Source organism: Rattus rattus, chromosome 4 (assembly GCF_011064425.1).
Source record: "Rattus rattus isolate New Zealand chromosome 4, Rrattus_CSIRO_v1, whole genome shotgun sequence".
NCBI lineage: Eukaryota > Metazoa > Chordata > Mammalia > Rodentia > Muridae > Rattus > Rattus rattus.
Window position 1 is genome coordinate 20,754,517 of NC_046157.1, and position 18,638 is coordinate 20,773,154.

Consider the following 18,638-nt stretch of genomic DNA (forward strand, 5'->3'; position numbering starts at 1 on the left):
ACGGGCCAATCTGGTGGGAGCAGTTCTTCAATTGAGGGTCTCTTTTCCCAGGCGACTCTAGTTTGTGTCAAGTTTACTAAAACTAACACAGAGTCCAAGAGAAATGAACACTGCGTTACCTAGGATTTAGTCTATGTGGTCCTTTTTCTCCTCCTGTTTTATTATAAATGTATTGCTTCGTGTTGTTGCTCCTCATTAGTCCTTTTAAACTGACTTATTAAATCGTGTCCGGTGTGAGATTTTCCTGTGACCTCTGCTTGGCTGTCTTAAAGTGCTCCTTTGAAGCCACCACTCTACTCCCTAGAAAGAAACATTCCATCACGTAACAGTAACAATCATTTTTCCTAAACATTTTGTTTTAACGCGTTTTCTCAGATCAAAGCGAATATTTTTTTTTGTCGAAAATTACCGTTATTGAGATAGTATCTTTCTGCGTAGTAATGCTGGTTTAGAATTCGCCATTCTCCTGCCTTATACTTCCCAGTGCTGAAAACATAGGCATGCGTCCCCATGCCAAGTTCAAAAATCCATTTCTTAATGTTTTAGGATACTAATAAATTACCAGGCAAAATGGGTGAGAACTGAAGAGAATACCCAGAAGGTTCTTGCAAATGGGTTGCATGTGAATTCTTTGAACGTGAGACACTGACGTATTTTGTAATACTCCCTCAGCCTCCAACCATGCCATCATTCATCCAATAAGCATGCTCGGGTGTGAGGTACCTACCATGTGAGAGGGAAGCTATATTGATGTGAGGAGGGGAATCCGTCCATTCTGGAAGAGTTTAGTAAGGAAAAGTTTGTTTCCATAACTTCTACATGTCACTGACTGCCAACCTCGTCCTCAAGAGTCCCACGCCCTGATCGCTGCCGTTTCCCTGGCCGGTACTAAGCCTAGAGCGTCCACGCACGGAGACTCCGCTTCCCGGCAGCCCCTGCGGCGGGCGGCGGAGAAGCGCACGCAGGCGCGCAGGCCGGCCCCCGCACGCAGGCGCAGTGCGCACGCCGGCTGAGCTGGGTCTCGCGGCTCTGTGCGCGGCGGCGAAGAGCGAGGCCTGGTGAGCGCCGCCGTGGTGCGCGCCGGCTGGTCAAGGTTGTGCGCAGAAGAGGCGCAGCGGGCAGGCAAAGAGCGAGCGTCTCACCCTCGTAGTGGCACCGGGGCCGGTCGCCTGAAGTCGGTGAGTGGGGGCTCCTTGCGGCCCCTCCCCCTCGGCGGGCGGCTCTGGGTTCCCTTTGCGGACCCGAGGGAGGCCCCGGGGCGAAGGCGGACACGGGCGGCGGCCGGAGCTGGCGCTGGCGCGCGGGGGACCGGACCCTCGCGTCGCTCCCGTGCGTCACGGGCCCGGCGGTCCTAACGGCCGCGCGGCGGCGGAGCAGGGTGGGGGTGGGGAACGCTGGTGCTCGCCGTGAGGAACGCCGGTCGGGGCGGGGCGGCGGTGGAAGCGGCGTCGGGGACTGCGGGGCGCCGGGCGGCGGCGCGGAGTCTGCGCGCCGCGCTAGCTTGAGGGCGGGGGCGGGCGGCGCGGAGTGCGGTGGCTGAGGCCGAGGCGTGCGGGGCCGATCCGGGAGTTGGCAGGTTACCACCGGGGCCGGTGTTTGGAGGGAGGCGGGGGTGGAGACGGGAGGCTGCAGTTTACAGATGTCATAACTACGCGGGCCTGGAGCTGCTGACGGGGGTGTGGTAATTATAGCAATGACAACTTGGTCGGCTGTGTGAGCGGTGATGCGAGGGAAACCGCCAAGCCTTAGCTGAGGCTCGCATTGGGAGCAGAAAACTGGAGGGTGACTGAGATCAGGGACGTCGGCAAGAAAGAATGTGAGGGTTGAATGCAGCTGCTTCCAATCCACTTGTCAATGAAAAGTTTCAAATGAATTGATTTTAAGGCTTAAACTTCCGTTTGGTAAATTACTATCAGAGTCAGCCACCGAGAAATGCTTTTGAAATATTAAACACTATCATCTGACCTTTTCCCCCCTTTTAAAATAGTTCCTTCAAACACTATCTTCTTCCTCCTCCTTCTCTTCGGTTTTTTTTTTTGAGACTGGGTTTTGTTTGGTAGGCTGGCTTTGAGCTTCTTCTTGTCCTGCCCTGGCCTTTGGGGTGGCAGGATTTCAGATGTGCACCACGCAGTCAGCTCAAAATTTCAATCAGCCTAGATGACTAAGTAGGTATTAGTCCCCACCTTCTTGCCTGTAGGTTGCTTTTTCTTTGTGTTTGTTTTTGAGACAGGTCTCAGTATTTAGTCATGGCTGACCTAGCATTGGATACATAGCTCTTGGTTGTTTTGACCTCAAAACAGTCCTGCCTCAGCCTCTCAAGTGCTGGGGTTACAATAACAGCATGTCCTCATGTGCGTGTCTTTGTATAAATTCGTATGCATAATGTGTATTTGTTTATTTACATACATACATACATACATACAGACAGACAGACAGACAGACAGACAGACAGACAGACAGGGCCTCATTACATAGCCCTGGAATTCAAATATAGACCAGGCTGCCATTGAACTCGGAGACCTACCTGCCTCTGACTCCTGGAGTTCCGACATTAAAGATGAGTGCTCTCACACCTGACCTCCTTTCTCCATTTTAAAGGCTGAAAGATCTAAATTTTGAAAGGAAATTGAAAATGGTTTATCTCTGTAGTTTTGCTGAAATAATTTATTCTTGGCAGATTGTTGTTTATGTGATACACAATTTTAAGATGGAGGTCTGAGACAAAGAAATAAAAGCAAATTTACATCAACTTTGAAGCAGCTATTAGATTTTCATAGTATGAATGGAAGCACGGAAGAGCGTAGTATTAAGAATAGCTTGTTTCTTATAAATATTTTACTTAAATTTTAAGTGTGTGAGTGTTTGCCTGAGTGTCAGTGCATCGTGATGGTGCCTGGTGCTTACAGAGGCCGTAACACAGTGTGTTAGAGCCTCTAAAACTGGAGGTGAAGATGGTTTGAGTTGGGTACCAGGACCCAAACTTGTCTTCTGCAAGAGCAGCAAGTGCTCTTAACCGCTGAACCATCTTTCTAGTCCAGAAACCACTGGAAGAAGACAGTAGTATATCTTGAAATCTTACAGTTCTAGGGAAACAAATTATTTGCTGATAAAAATGCATTGTAAGAGCTTGTTCCTATAATCCTGGGGGAGTCAGGAAGATCCTGAGTTTGAGGCCAGCCTGGAACTTGACCCTGTCACCAAACAAGAAAGCAAAACCTGTAACAGGGCAGGAGTGTAGCATGCCAGAGACCTGTAGTTAAAACCCTTAACCCCACCCCACCCCCAAAGGGGTCTACAAAATCCAACCTAGAAAACCTACAATCAAGTAACGAGAATTAAGATATTACCTTAAATTAAACACTTGGATTATACTTTTTTTTCTTTTGAAATAGGGTCTCTTTATGTAGACTTGGCAGTCTTGGAACTCAAGTATTGGCATTAAAGGTGTGTCCTACTGTGCCAGGAAATTATGCTGTCTTTATTTTTGTGGTGCCAGGGATCCATTTCCTGGTCTTACACATACTAGGTTAGTGTTCTGCCTCTGCATTATGTCTCCATTATGTGCTTTTTGGTGGTCTTCATGAAATGTTACACATTGTGACTTTAGAAATGACACCAAAGGGAACCACAAAAAAACAAAATAAAACAAAAACAAAATAAAAAACTTTGTTGCTTTAGTGGTAGGCTCTCTTTGTGTGTATACATGTATGTGGGGTATGTTCATGAGGGTTACAGGCACATGACTGTCCAGGTTCCTGTGCTCATGTGAGTGCATATGGAAGCTGGAGAAGGACTTTGGTGTCTTCCTCTGTTGATCGTTGCTGGGCTGGCTTGAGAAAGGGTCTCATTGAATCTGAAGCTCGTGGCATCAGCTAAGCTGGCTGGCAGACAGCTGAGCTCCAGAGATCTGCATATTTCTGCTCCCCAATACTGGGTTTGCAGTCACGTACATCCATACCCCTAATTTTTTATTTGGGTGTTGGGGAGTGAAACGCATATCCTTTCCCAGCAAGAGCTCTTACCCACTGAGAAATCTTCCAGCCTTGGCTTTCTTTTAAAAAAAAGTTATGTGCATATATAAATGTTTGCACATGTGTGGGTTACCTGTGGAGGTGGCCAGAACAGGGTTGTGTGGGAGCCCATGGAGCTGGAATCACAAGCAATTGTCAGCTGTCCAACATGGATTCTGGGAATCAAATTTGGGTCCACGGGGAAAGAGCAGCAAAGTCTCAATTATTGAGCTACCCCCTCCAGCCATTGCCTTTTCCCTCCCCCCTCCCTTAAATGCAAGATTGCTTGTATTAGACAAGTGTTTCTTGTAAGCAGTGTTGTTTCTATGTTGTTTTGTAGGCTCAATGAGGTTCAATATTTGTGATTTTCTTCAGTCTCTACTATGTCATAAACTTTATACCATACAGTCATTTCTGAACTATTTTGTTATCTGTTGCTTTCAATTATTTTACCAATTTATCTTTTCCGGAATGGAGAGTAGGATTATATCTTTTTCATCCCTAAGGTTAGCACCAGTATTTGGGAGGAGATATGAAATCAGGAGTTCAAAGTGATCCTGGGCACAAAGTAGGGCCTACTTGGCTTATAAAATCAAACCAAAAAAGTTAAGACCTTTGATTGGTTCAATGACTGACTTGTTGATAAAAATAATCCCTTAATACTCTTGTTTTTGTTTTGTTATCTTTGTGCTTTGTGGGGCTTGTGAAATTTAGGTGTGATAATTGAAGAGAACATTGGCTGTGACAATTCATTTAGCTGCACTGATGCAGTACAGATAGGACTTGTTAGCTAGGATTGTGAAGTAGTCCATTGAAAATGTGGGAATAAGGACTGATGAATTGTAGTTTCTGTTGGTTTTTTTTTTGAAGACCTTAGCAACACTGCAAAATAGACTTTAAATGGGAAAAAAAACTGATTCTGTCCTAATGTTGTAGACTAATTGGAATAATTTTTGAGAGCTGGCAATAATCCAGAATGTGGATAATGGGGGTAATCCTCTTCATATAACAAGAATAATGCTGCCCTTCATATACAAAGATACGTCTGCTTGCTCATCATGAATAGTTTTCCAGCCTGAGTAAGGATATGTGCTGAGTCGTCCATGTGTCTCTTATGCTTTGTGACCAGCAAGACACAGAATGAGGTCAGAATGAGGGCTTCTAATCGAGGAATAGAGAGACTAACAGAAAGTAGTAAAATGCATTCTGTGTCAGTCTTGTCTACATCAGATGTTGTTCAGTTATTGTCCTTGCAAAACCACTTTGAGAAGGAGATTGTCTTACTGTCTGATTAGGTAACTTTGCCCCACTTCACAGTAAGTGGTGGGGCCAAGATCCAAGCCATAAGGCTGTTTGTAATATGCTTATACCAATCATTAAAGCTTGGCTTTATCAGCAGTTCAGTCTTTACATCAGAACAAACTTGGGGCTGAACTTATTTACAGTTAAAGGGATTGTCTTAAGTTTCTTATTTTATGACCATTAAATTTACCTCAATTTTAAAATAGGATAACAAGAAAAAACTACCTCCCCTGTTCCAGTCTCTGTACTTTTAGATGCTATTTTTTTTTCTGTTAAATGTTGTATAGTTCTGTATTGATAAATACTTTGTTTTATTGCTCCTCTCACCTCCTTTTTTCCCCTTCAGTTCTGGGGCTTAAATGAAGGTCTTTGGGCATGCTGAGACACATGAGCAACTACTGAGTTACAGCCCTAACCCCTATTGCTACTATTGTTGTTACTGTTGTTATTAATTATCTGTAATGGTCTCACTGTGTAGTCCCTAGCTCCTAGAACTTGCTATGTAGATCAGGCTGGCCTCATAGTTACAAACCTGGATTCACCTGTCTTTGCTACACAGAGTGCTGGGATCAAGGTTGTGCATCACCCTGGCTGGCTGGCTGGCTGGCTGGCTGGCTGGCTGGCTGGCTGGCTGGCTGGCTGGCTGGCTCCTTCTCCTTCCTCCCTTCCTCCCTTCCTCCTCCTCCCCTCCCTCCCTCCCTCCTTTTTTTTCTTTTCTTCTTTTTTCAAGACAGGTGTAGCACTGGCTGCCCTGTAACTCACTTTGTAGACCAGTCTGGCCTCCAACTCAGAGATCCGCTTGCCTTCCTCTGCCTCTCAAGTGCTGGGACTTAAGGTGTCCATAACCATGCCAGACTCTGGATTCTTTCTTTCTAGAATAGGTTTAGTATTGATATTCCTCAGAGAAAAAATATTCCTTGGAGTTACATTATCAGCTCCACCTAAACTTACCCTGCCCCTCCCTTGTCAATAGAGTTATCGTAGGATCTGTTAATACGACTGTAAATACAGCCAAACCATATAGACTAGTAGGAGATAATTTCCTGCTAACCAGTTGATGTTTATGTTTTTCAATATTTTGTTTGTTTTTAAGATTTATTCATATTTTATGTATATGAGTGCTCTGGCTTTATGTCTAACAGAAGAGGGCATCAGATCACATATGGTTGTGAGCCACCATATGGTCGCAGGCAGTTGAACTCAGGACCTTTACAATAGCAGTCAAATTCTCTTAACAACCCTGAGCAGTCTCTCAGTGTCTTCAGTTTTATTTTTTATGTATGGGCATTTTGTCTCTTTGCATGTCTGTGCACTACCTAGAGGCTAGAAGAGGGAGTCACATCCTTTGGAACTAGAATTAGAGACAGTTGTGAGGGGGAATTGGACCCAGGTCTTCTGGAAGAGCAGTCAGTGTTCCAAATGTCTTTTCTTTCTTGCACCTGAATTTTTTTTTTTTTCTTTAATGTGGTGCCAGGGTTGGAACCCCAGCATGGTAGAGAAGAACAGAGTTATGTTTTCATCACCCCCCCCACACACACACACACTTTTTTTTTTTTTCTTTTTTAAAGAGCATTCTAGGGCTGGAGAGATGGCTCAGTGATTAAGAACATTGACTGTTCTTCCAGGGATCCCGAGTTTAGTTCCCAGCACCCACATAGTGGCTCACAACTGTCTATTACTGCAGACTTTAAGATCTGATAGCATCTTCTTGTATGCAGATGTCTATGTAGACAAAACATCCATATGTATACATAATTTTTTTTTTTTAAAAAGCATTCTATGTATCCTTAACAAACTGGAAATTTGTCTCCCAGGTTTGGAAAATTTGTTATTTCTTGTCCTTTAGGTAAAAAGAACTTTAATGTTGATTGCATCTCAATTTTTTTTTTTTTTTTTTTGTTGTTCTTTTTTTTTTTCGGAGCTGGGGATCGAACCCAGGGCCTTGCGCTTCCTAGGCAAGCGCTCTACCACTGAGCTAAATCCCCAACCCGCATCTCAATTTTGATACTCCAGATTATACATGTTACTTTAAATTATGTCTTGAATTCCTGAGCCCTGCTTTACGTCTTTCCTGTATGTAGCATTGTGGAATCATAGTACCTATGTGGTTCAGCTGTGAATATTCACAGTTGTAAAAAATATTTATCAAGGCATATGTGTATAACTTCCTCTGCTAGAGACCATTTTTGCCGAAGGAATTTTTATGCAGCCAAAGTATGTAGGGAAATATGAATAGGAAGGCAGATCAAACATTTTCTGATAAGTCACAAAAGAAATTATTTTATTTATTTTTTTTTCTAAAGATGTGTTTATTTTATGTATATGAGTACAGTAACTGTCTTCAGATGCACCAGAAGAGGGCATCAGATCAGATCACGGTAGGTTGTGGGCCACCATGTGGTTGCTTAGAATTTGAACTCAGGACCTCTGGAAGAGCAGTCAGTGCTCTTGACCACTGAGCCACCTCTCCAGCCTCCAGAAATTATTTAAAAATAATTCTCTGATATAAATGTACTTTTACCATTTATTAAAGACTAAAACAAATTTGTATGAGTCAGTTGTGTTTTTATTTTATATGAAGTATTAAATCTTGACTGAATGTTTGATGTTGTAAGGTGTAGAACATTTTCAGCCCTTTTCAGAGTTGATAATTTGATTTCATGATCAACAGTGGTGAGACTATTATTTCATGTGAATACTAAGTACAAAATGGTAGCATTGTGCTGACAGCCTTTTCAGAAGTGCTTGGAAAGTCTGTCCTGATCCTAGCAAGCCAAAATTCAAGTTGAAGAATTTTTTTTTTTTTTTTTTTTTTTTTTGGTTCTTTTTTTTTCGGAGCTGGGGACCGAACCCAGGGCCTTGCGCTTCCTAGGCAAGCGTTCTCTGGCTGAGCTAAATCCCCAACCCCAGAGTTTTTCTTTTTAACTTACATAGCAAATTTAAAAATCAAGCCTTCTAATAATACAGTGTAATGTGAAGATGACATTGTCTTAATATCTGCCGAGGAAGGACTGTAGGAAATATTACAAGTCTCTGTTTTCTAAAATTACTCATGTTTTCTGTAAAAGCAGAAGGTCTTTAGTTTAGTAAGAATGCTGCAGTTGGTACTGGGGAGATGGCAAAGATGTTAAGAGCACTGCCATTGTCCTAGTGAGGCTTCTATTGATCGCAGTGACGAACAACCATGACCAAAAGCAAGAAAGGGTTCATTTAGCTTACATGTGAGTATCTCAACTCATTCATGCATGGCTGGAACCTGAGGCAGGAACTGATGATGCAAGGGCTGTGGAGGGTGCTGCTTACTGGTTTGTTCCTCAAGGCTTGCTCAGCCTGCTTTCTTATAGAACCCAGGACAAACAGCCCAGGGGTGACCCCCATCCACAGTGGGCTGGTCCTTCCATACTAAATCACTAATTAAGAAAGTGCCCTGCAGGCTTGCCCACAGCTGATGAATTTGAGCAGATTATTGATCCATTTAGTTTTGTTTTTAATTGTGCCTTTTGTTTTTGGCTGCTCCTTGTTAGCCTTCTAATTTGCTGAAGTTCACTGTGGATGTGAGATTTATTGCCGAAACACTAAGCTTAGACTGGCCTCAAACTAGGGATTGATTTTGCCTTCTCCTGCTCCTCCCAGTTTGCAGGCATGTAGCACCATTCAGAGTTGAGGACATTGAATTTTAATGGTCTGTTGGATTTTAAACTCAAAAAAGATGTATATTCTCTTTCTGTTAGTTTTGTTCTTGGTATTTCGTTAAGTGGCTATTCTCAGATTGGTAAATTGGTTCTGTACTGACCTTAGCCCCTAACTCTAGCTCTTTGGGATTGGATAAAGGACCTTGAATGCGGGGTTGGGGATTTGGCTCAGTGGTAGAGCGCTTGCCTAACAAGCGCAAAGGCCCTGAGTTCGGTCCCCAGCTCCGAAAAAAAAAAAAAAAAAAAAAGAAAAAAAGAAAGAAAGACCTTGAATGCTCGACAAGTACCAAGTCCTCAGCATTTGCTTATTTAGTCACTCACTTCTTTGTATTCAGGCTCTTGTTAAGTTGCTCAGGATGGTCTTAAATATCCATAGGGGTTGGGGATTTAGCTCAGTGGTAGAGCGCTTGCTAGCAAGCGCAAGGCCCTGGTTTGGTCCCCGGAAAAAGAGAAAAAAAAATATCCATAGCCTTGATGGGCTTTGAACTTGGTGATCTGCCTGCATCACTCTGCCTGGCTGGTAATCACTTTGTCCATAATATTTTAATTTTGGCTTTTTGTAATTTTTTATGTGAATTTTAGAACTCTTATGTGGCTTAATATTTTATTGTCTTTGCTATTTTTTTTAAATCTTAAACATTAAAAAAAATTTTGTGTGTATGCGTATGAATGCCCTCAGGCCAGAAGAGGGTGTTGGAGCTCTTGGAGCTGGAGTTAGAAGTTGTGAACTGTCTGTCTGACATGGGTGCTGGGAACCAAAGTCAGGTCCTCTGAAAGAGCAGCAAAGCGCTCCTAACCACTCAGCAAACTCTCAGTCCCTTACTGAATATTGATTATAGTTTGTATGTGTGCTAGTGTTTTCTTCCGTTCCTTTATTTCTCCCTATGTTTCCACCCTTGTGTTTTTCTCTACTGAGACTTCCCATCTTTTCACCTTAGAGTGTAGTGCCAAACACCAAATTCGAAGCTTTGTGGGTGTGGCTTGTTGATCAGCTTGCACTGGAGCAGTCTCAGACTTTCTAGTTCAGGTTCTTTACTCAGCATCTGAGGGAGTTAGGAGTTGCTTGACTATATTCAGAGAACAGGTGAAGCAGTCTGGCTATTTCATTGACTTTGAACTGGCAGCCTAGTGTTTGGTTTCTCTGTCTTCAGAGGTACATGGGAGGTCTTGTGAAGCTTCCTGATTGGTGGGTAGTATTAATCATCTCTTTGTCCTGCATTTGCAGGTGTTCTGCTTTGTAGTTCTCTGCTTGGCCAGTGAAACCATTTGGGGGGAGCAGAGGATTGAAAGAAACTTGAATATTCTCAGGATTATTAGGAACCTACAACTCTTTAGAAGTTTATATATACCTCATGCTTCTTAGGATTTATATGTAACTCAGATCTTTCTGATTTTGTAGTAATGTTTTCTTGTAGTCAAAGTCACAAATTTTCTAATAAGATGGTATGTCATTTCTTATAATGTAGTTAAGAGTGTTTGCATTTGGAGGCTAGAGAGACGGCTCAGCAGTTAAGAGCACTGGCTGTTCTTGCAGAACATGAGGATTGAATTCCAGCACCCACATGATGCCTCATGACTGTCTGTAACTGCAGTCCCAGGGATTCAGTGCCCTCTTCTCTGTGAGCACCAAGCAAGCACATGGTTGATATACAGACATATATGCAGATAAAACATCAGTATGCATCAATAAAAGAAAAAATGTAGTTTGTGGTGTCCCATTATTGGTATTGTAGCTATTAAATGTTTAGCCCATTTAGATATTTATTTATTTATTTATTTATTTATTTTTTATTTATTTTTATTTATCATATATGAGTACACTGTAGCTGTCTTCAGACACACCAGAAGAGGGCATCAGATCTCATTACAGATGGTTGTGAGCCACCATGTGGTTGCTGGGATTTGAACTCAGGACCTCGGGAAGAGCAGTCAGTGCTCTTAGCCGTTGAGCCATCTCTCCAGCCCGTTTAGCCCATTTAGAATATGCTTCAGGTTTACAGGAGGGATAGGCTGACTTGGCATGATGGGATGATACAATGTTTGAATATAATAAAAATAACATCTTTAGTCAGTGAGTTTGGGTATAGATTGGCAGAGAGTAGAGCTTTATTAAATGAATTGAGGCAAAAAAAGCATCTTCTATGACAAATTCAGCGTTGATCAAAGCAGTGGTAAAGGCATCATAGGTATGCTTTTTGTTTGTTTTCTGAGACAGAGTTTCTCTGTATAGTCCAGGCTGTACTGAAACTCACTCTGTAGACCAGGCTAGTCAGAGATCTGCCTTCCTCTGCAGTGCTGGGATTAAAGGTGTGTGCCACCAGACTTGGCTTAATGTTTTTTAAGTGTACACGTTGTACAACCTTTATTACTGCCCACAGGCAAGTTCTGACTTTTTTGTCTTTAGGATTTTTAAGGGGTTTCTCCTCAACTAAAGCCAACTTTTTTTCTTTAGGAAAAAAGAATTACTAAGTATCTAATTTTTGTGAAATTATTTTTAGATTTTTATAATTTTAATTGGAAAAATTTTTGTTTTGGAACAGGCTCTTTTGCATAGCACAGACTGGTATTGAACTTGCTCTGTAGCTGAGGGTGACCTTGAAATCTTGATCTTCTTGCCTCAAGTTCTGGAATCACAAGCTTATGCTACTATGTCAAACCTCTTTTGGGGCAGGGCTTAAGTCTCTGTCTGTGTACAAATGTAGATGCCTACAGTGTTGGCCAGAGGTATCAGATACCCTGGAGTTGGAGTTACCATGGCTGTGATCCATCTGACATGGGTTTTGGGGTCCTCTGAGAGTAGTCTGTACTCTTAACCACCCAGTCATCTCCCTAGCCATATTCTCCCAAGATAAGGCCTCTATAGTAGGGCCTATAGTAAAAAGAGGTAGGGGTGTGTGTGTGTGTGTGACAGACAGACAGACAGACAGATGGACAGACAGGTAAATGAAAGGATAACTGAAAAATTCCTAAGAGTGGGGATACTTCATTAGTATACTTTCAGTAGAGGACAGAACAATTCTGTAGTAGGTCAGTGAGGAAGCAAACTGTAAATCAAGTCCTTTATCAGTCCTTGCCTTTTGGGAAGACATTCTTTTTCCCTCAATAGGTATCTGAAACTGAGTAATACTGCACATAGAAGCATCTCAGTGTACCAACAGTCGTCGATGGCCAAAATGTTTAGTTGCTAAGAAGTAGGTAGTGGGTATAGCATGCGTTACACTGGACAGTGCAATGGTTTACTCACCTGACAAGTTTTGAGTGAGATGGTGTGAGATTCAACAACAGTGGAATGACGAGCAGTGTAAAACTTACGAATTATTTATTTTGGAATTTCCTAGGTTTAGATTGTGGTTGATTATGATGTCTGAAACTTAGGAAAGCAAAACCGTAGGAAAGGGAGGGTTGCTGTATACAAAACTGAAGCAAAGTTAGGGACATTACTAGCTACCTTACAGTAAAAGGCTTATAAAAATATGATCAACAGTTATGTCACAATAAAGGCTTAGAGGAAAGATAAAAGTTAGAGAAGAGCTTTTAGGCTTGCTGGCTTCACTCCTTAAGTGGGCCAGACATTAGTACTAAGAAGACTCACAAGAAAAGTGCAGGTCAGTATCATAACTAGAACACAATTCTTAGCAGAGGACAAATAGAATCCAACAGTAAAAAAGACTTATCATAATCATAGTCAAGTGGGATTTTCTTTCCTAGAGGTACAAGATGGGTTTAAAGTCTAAAACATGTTAGTGTAATATATTATTAGTAAAATAAAAACAAAAAGTACATCTTTGTAGACATAGAAAAGTCACTTGACAAAACCAAATTCCTTCAGCAGTAGAAACCCTCATGTAAGAATAGAAAGGAGTTTTCTCAACACAGGAGGGCACAGCCATGGAAAGCAGGTGGTTTAGTGGTTAAGAGCATTTCCTGCGCTGGAGAGATGGTTGGGCGTTAAAGGCTAAGCTCACACTAAAAACATAAGAGCACTTCCTGCATGATCACAGGACCTTAATCTAGTTCCTGTACTCAAAAAACACTTGTAACTCTAGCTCTTGGAGTTTTGATGCTTTGTCTGGCCTTTGTGGGCACCCAAGTACCATAACATACACAATAACACACATACATACAAGTTTAAAAACTCTTTTAAAGAAATACTTTCTAGGGTAATATTCTTAATGGCTGCCTTCCTTGAATGTCTGTTTCCTATTTATGTTCAGCTTCGTGTTGAGAACTTTAACTAGAAAAAACTAAGACAAAAGATACCAAGATTAGTAAGTGTAAATAGTGAGCGCTGCAGGAAATGATTCTGTATATCCACTGTTAACAGAATAGGTTAATATGTAAGAATCATTTGAAATTGGGTGTGGTGGTCCATGCCTACAGTCTCAGTCCTTAGGAGGTGGAGTTTGAGGCCAATGTGGGCTACCTCAAACACCATCTCAAAAACAGACCAGCAAATAAAACCCCAGAAGAATAAGTTATATTTCTATAGACATATGATAGTTAACCTAAAATAAAATTAAAATTTGATTCACTAGGACAAAAAAAATGAAAAATACTTGGGAACATGCTTAGGAAAAGAAACTAAAATTTGTACCCAGAATGATGTATAAATATTATATAGGGAGCTGGAGAGATGGCCCAGCAGTGCAGAACACTTGTTCTTGCAGAAGACCTGGGTTTGTTTCCCAGCACTTACATAGTGGTTCTGAGTTGTCTGTAACGAGTTCCAGGGCATCCAACCACCTTTTCTGGTGTCCTGAGGGACACCAGGCATGTACATGGTGCACATACATACACATTGGAATAACGATTTAAAAAATTACTGTTAGAAAAATCACAACTGTAAATAGAATTAACTTGGTTAGTAGACTGGAATGTTTAGCTTGTCGTGGTGGCAGTACTATCCAAGATGATCAGTACATTCATTCCAGTTCTGTTAGAATCTGAGCTGATTTGTACAACTTGACAGGCTGGTTCTGAAAATGGATGTGGACGTACAAGACATATGTAATGGCCAAGGCAGTCTTTTAAGAGAACATAAAGGAATGCATATACTTCCTTGCTCTTAAGCTTATATAAGGCATTGATAATTCAAAGAGTAATTGAATAGAATTGAAAGGCATAAACTAAACTGTGTGTGTGTGTGTGTGTGTGTGTGTGTGTGTGTGTGTGACAAACTAGTTATCAGCAATAGTACTGTCAGGCAGCTATATGCTTCACAAGCAACAGAATTTCATTTCTCATGGTTCTGGGAGGCTAGAAAGTACAAGGCCAGGGTTCTGGCACATTTAGTCTTTGGCAAGAGGTTGTGTCGTGGTTCATAGATGGTTGTCTTTTCATTTGACAGAAGAGACAAGTAAATCCTGTTCACCATCTTTTTGAGATAGGGTTTCTGTAGCCCTGGCTTTCCTGCACCTCAGTATGTAGACCAGGCTGGCCTCAACTGAGAAATCTATCATCCTGTGCTTCTCGAGTGCTGGGAATAAAGGCCTATGCTGCCATGCAAATTGGTTGTGTGTTTTATAGAGGAAGTAATCTCATTTCTGAGAGGTCTGCCATCATGACCAAATCATACTGGACTCACCTCATACCAGCACTTCTAGTGTGTCAGAAGACAGCTAAAGTATACTCATATATATTAAAAAAAAAAAAAAAGCATTTGGCTAAATGAAACCTGTCAAGATTTCATGTCACATGATTCTGTTTCTATAAAATGTCTACAATAAATAAGATAGCTAAATGAATCAGGTTTCTTTCTAAGGTGATAAAAATACTCAGGTTCAATCTGGTAATGGTTGTAGATACCCATTAATATAGTAAGAACTGTTAAGTTGAATATTTTAATAAAACTATTAGCAATAAAATGGAACTGTGAGGTAAGATACTTGTCACTAAGGCTGGCAACACAAGTTCCATCTGCTAGGCTAGGCTGATTGACCTCCATGCAGTGTGCTGGTATCCTTCCTCCTAATAAACACATGGATAAAATTTGAAAATAACCTTTTTGGTGAGCCTGTTTTGTGTGTGTGTGTGTGTGTGTGTGTGTGTGTGTGTGTGTGTGTGTGTGTGTGTGTGTGTGTGTGTAATATGTATGTATGTATGTATGTATGTATGTTAAAAGCTGAGCTCATTGAATAATAAAACTCTTAAAATCCATCTGTTTCCTCTCTTTTCCTCTAGAAATCATGTCCACGCCAGGAAAAGAGAACTTTCGCCTGAAAAGTTACAAGAACAAATCTCTGAATCCTGATGAGATGCGCAGGAGGAGGGAGGAAGAAGGACTGCAGTTACGGAAGCAGAAAAGGGAAGAACAGGTCGGTCACCTCTCTCAAAGTGCAGTGTGCTTCTGATTTGCATGTGTCACTGAAGTCTCGGATGACAGATGTTTGAGAAGTTTGAAGTTAAACAAAGTTTGAGGGCTTATGAACCTAATAAACCCATACCTTAACCTGAGTGACTGTCACAGTGTGCTATGGCTTCTTTGTGTCTCTCTTTGTACAGTTCTAATACTTAATGTTTTGAAGTATAACTTCAGGGAATACACCTTTTCTTTTCTCAGTATATGCTATCCAAAAGTACATTTTGGATAATGCTTTTAGAATAATAGTAATGGAATTATTATTACTAATATTACATTTATTTAATGTGTGTGCATGATGTGTGTGTGCTAGGGTAAGAGTAGACATGTTGGAGCCGAGGGTGTGTAGCAGCTAGAGGACAACTTGTGGGAGTTGATTCTCTGTCTGCCATGTGGGTCCCAGGTGGTAGTAAGTGCCACTAAGCCAGCTCATGGATGCCTTTAATTATTATTATTTTTTATGAAAATGTACTGGAAGGAAGAGGACTCAGTCTCACTTGTAAATGCTCAGGGAAAAGCAGGTGCGGCAGCTCACATCTGCAGTTTGAAGTCCTTGGGAAGCTGAGGCAAGAACATTGATATTGATGCTGGTTTGAGGACAGCCCAGGTTGCAGACTGTCTAAAACAAAGCTTGGGGTAGCAATTGGTTCAGTAGGTAAAGATTTTTTTCTTTGCAACCTTGTGTCAGTGTCAAAAAGTTTTTCACCTTAGTGACTCTTATTTTTTTGTGATAGCTTATTCATGTTTCAGTTCTGTTAAAACTTTTTTCTTATTTACTTAACTGCTAAAAGCAGAAGCTCAGCACCCATAGTATATAAATTGACAAATATGACCATACTTTTGACTAAAAGCATTTGTTATAGTTGGAAGTTTACCATATTTATTGTATAAAAAATCTGAATTTTCTGGAATATTGTTCTATTTAAAATTTTGAGGGCTGGAGTGATGGCTCAGTGGTTACCTCAATTTTCAGCTACCACAAGATGGCTCACAGCTATCCATAATGGGATCTGGTGCCCTCTTCTGGCATGCAGGTGTAGATGCAGATAGAGTACTCATAGACATAAAAAATAAATAAATCTTTTAAGATACAGTCTCAACTTTGAGCTGAGTATGGTGGTATAGCTTTAATCTCAGTACTTGGGAAGCAGGGGCAAGTAGATATTTTTAGGTTGGTGGCCAGTTTGGTCTTGAGAGAGGATGTTCTAGGCCAGCCAAAGACTCCCCACAAGAAATCTTAACTTTGTCACTTCATAAATTCTGTTTTGTATGGATAAACTGTTAAACTATTTAGTACTTCATGCTTGGCTTGTAAGATAGTGAGGGTCAGGAAAACAGGAATTCATTTGGCACTGTTGGTCCCCCTAGCTGCTCTGTCACTTATCTGGAAAAGCGCCATCCTTCCAGTAGAGTAGAAATTAACATTATTGTGTAGGTACAGTGTGTAAATGACCTCTGTCTAGTTCTCAGACAGTTGAACCAAACGTTTTCCTGTACAGAAAAACCTATTATTTACTGAATTACAGATTCTTGCTGACTTGATGTGATTTGGTCATAGGATATTGCTGCTAAAGTTCAAAAAAAAAAAAAAAAAAACAGATTGATACAGAATGAAAGGCTTGTTTGACAGTTTTAGTTATAAGAAGTATCTTCTGGAATAACAGGTTGAAAAAAAACTGGACTGTTGGTGTTCCCATCAGTTGGCTTGGCTTATGAGTGAGTTCTGGTAATTGGTTCTGTGTGTGGTAGTCATTCATACATACATACATACATACATACCTACCTACCTACCTACCTACCTACCTACCTATCATGATTGTCTGGGCAGTTACATTTTCTTTTTACAGTCCTACTTTGTGAGCGACTGGCATACACAGTAGGGGAGCCCAGTAGTATTAAAATACTTGAAAATAAATGGGCAGGGTAAGATGATTTTAAATCTTGTGGATGTTAAATTTCTGAGAGTAATTCCTCCATATAGGTGAGTTTAAAATGTCTACTGATGTTCCAGTCTTCCCATTTGTTTCTAGTAGTACAATTGTATTCCTGTGTGTATGCAGTATCCATCATGGAATTGAGGAGCTACTTTTTTTTTTCTGGAGTTTTTATTCTTTTTTTTAAAAGGTTTATTTATTTATACATTATGCATATGGGTTTTCTCTGCATGCATGTATGTGCACTATGTGCATGAAAGTACCCATGGAGGCCAGAAGAGGAACTGTGAGCCACCATGTGGGACTATGAACTTGGGATGGCTGGTCCTCTGTAAGAACAACAGATGCTCTTAACTGCTGAGCCATCTCTCCACCCCTTTAAAAGTATTTTACTTCTGCATTTTATGTATGTGTTTTGTCTCTGTGTATGTCTGTGCTCGGTACATGCCTGGTACCTGAGGAAGACAGTAGAAGCTCATTTAGATCCCTGGAACTAGAAGTAGAGGTGGTCGTGAACCACTAGGTAGGTGCTCAGAATTGAACCCAGGACCTCTGGAAGAGCAGTCAGTGTTTTAACATTTAGTCTAACATTTAGTCATTCTCTTCTATAGCTAGGTTGGTTTTTAGTTTAACTTTGTATTTGTAAACTTTTCAGATAATTTTTTGGCTTAAGTATTTGGGGGGGGGTGTTGGTATTCCTTCCCCGGTATAATTTTTTTCTCTTGGGTCAGATAATATTGCTTATCCTGTGGACTTGCTGTGTAGCTGTTGTACTGAAACTTCTTTACTGGGAATTTCTTACCTTTTCTTATAATTATCCTTTCTCCTTAATTTTATGTGTTTTCTAGAGCAGTGGTTAATCTCGTGTTTTCTAGAAAAGTGGCTCTCAACTATCTTAATGTTGCCACCCTTTAATACAATTCCTCCTGTCGTGGTGACCCCTAACTGTATAATTCTTTTGTTGCTACTTTGTAACTGCAATTTTGCTACTGTTATGAATCATGTTGTAAACATTTGTATTTCCTGATGGACTTAGGTGACCCCTGTGAAAGGGTCCTTTGACCCGCAAAGGGGTGGAGACTCACATGTGAGGACCGCTTTTCTAGAAGCATTAACTCCATCCTTTTGCTGCAGTTAGTCGTTGAGTAGACTTTTGAAAAGGAGACGTGGGTCTTGCCTGATAGTTCTGACCGGTCTGGTAGTCACTGTGTAGATTGTGGAACTCTTGTCAGTCTTTCTACCTCAGCCCCTCAAGCAGAGTCTCTTAGAATATGGAAACTGTTTTCCTTCATACTGGTTTCCAAATGCTACTATTGCTTCTTTGTATATTATTTTCTTTTTA

General features: G+C 41.1%; 1 protein-coding gene across 1 annotated transcript in view; it reads left to right on the plus strand.

Moving 5' to 3' along the window:
* The first annotated feature begins 1,065 nt into the window (after window positions 1–1,065).
* The window catches only part of Kpna1 (karyopherin subunit alpha 1), a 257,120-nt gene continuing 239,547 nt past the window's right edge, over window positions 1,066–18,638 (plus strand). Inside the window, 2 exon segments of the mRNA XM_032900169.1 lie at window positions 1,066–1,178; window positions 15,185–15,318. Coding sequence (XP_032756060.1) covers window positions 15,190–15,318 — 129 coding nt within the window. The 5' untranslated portion in view covers window positions 1,066–1,178; window positions 15,185–15,189.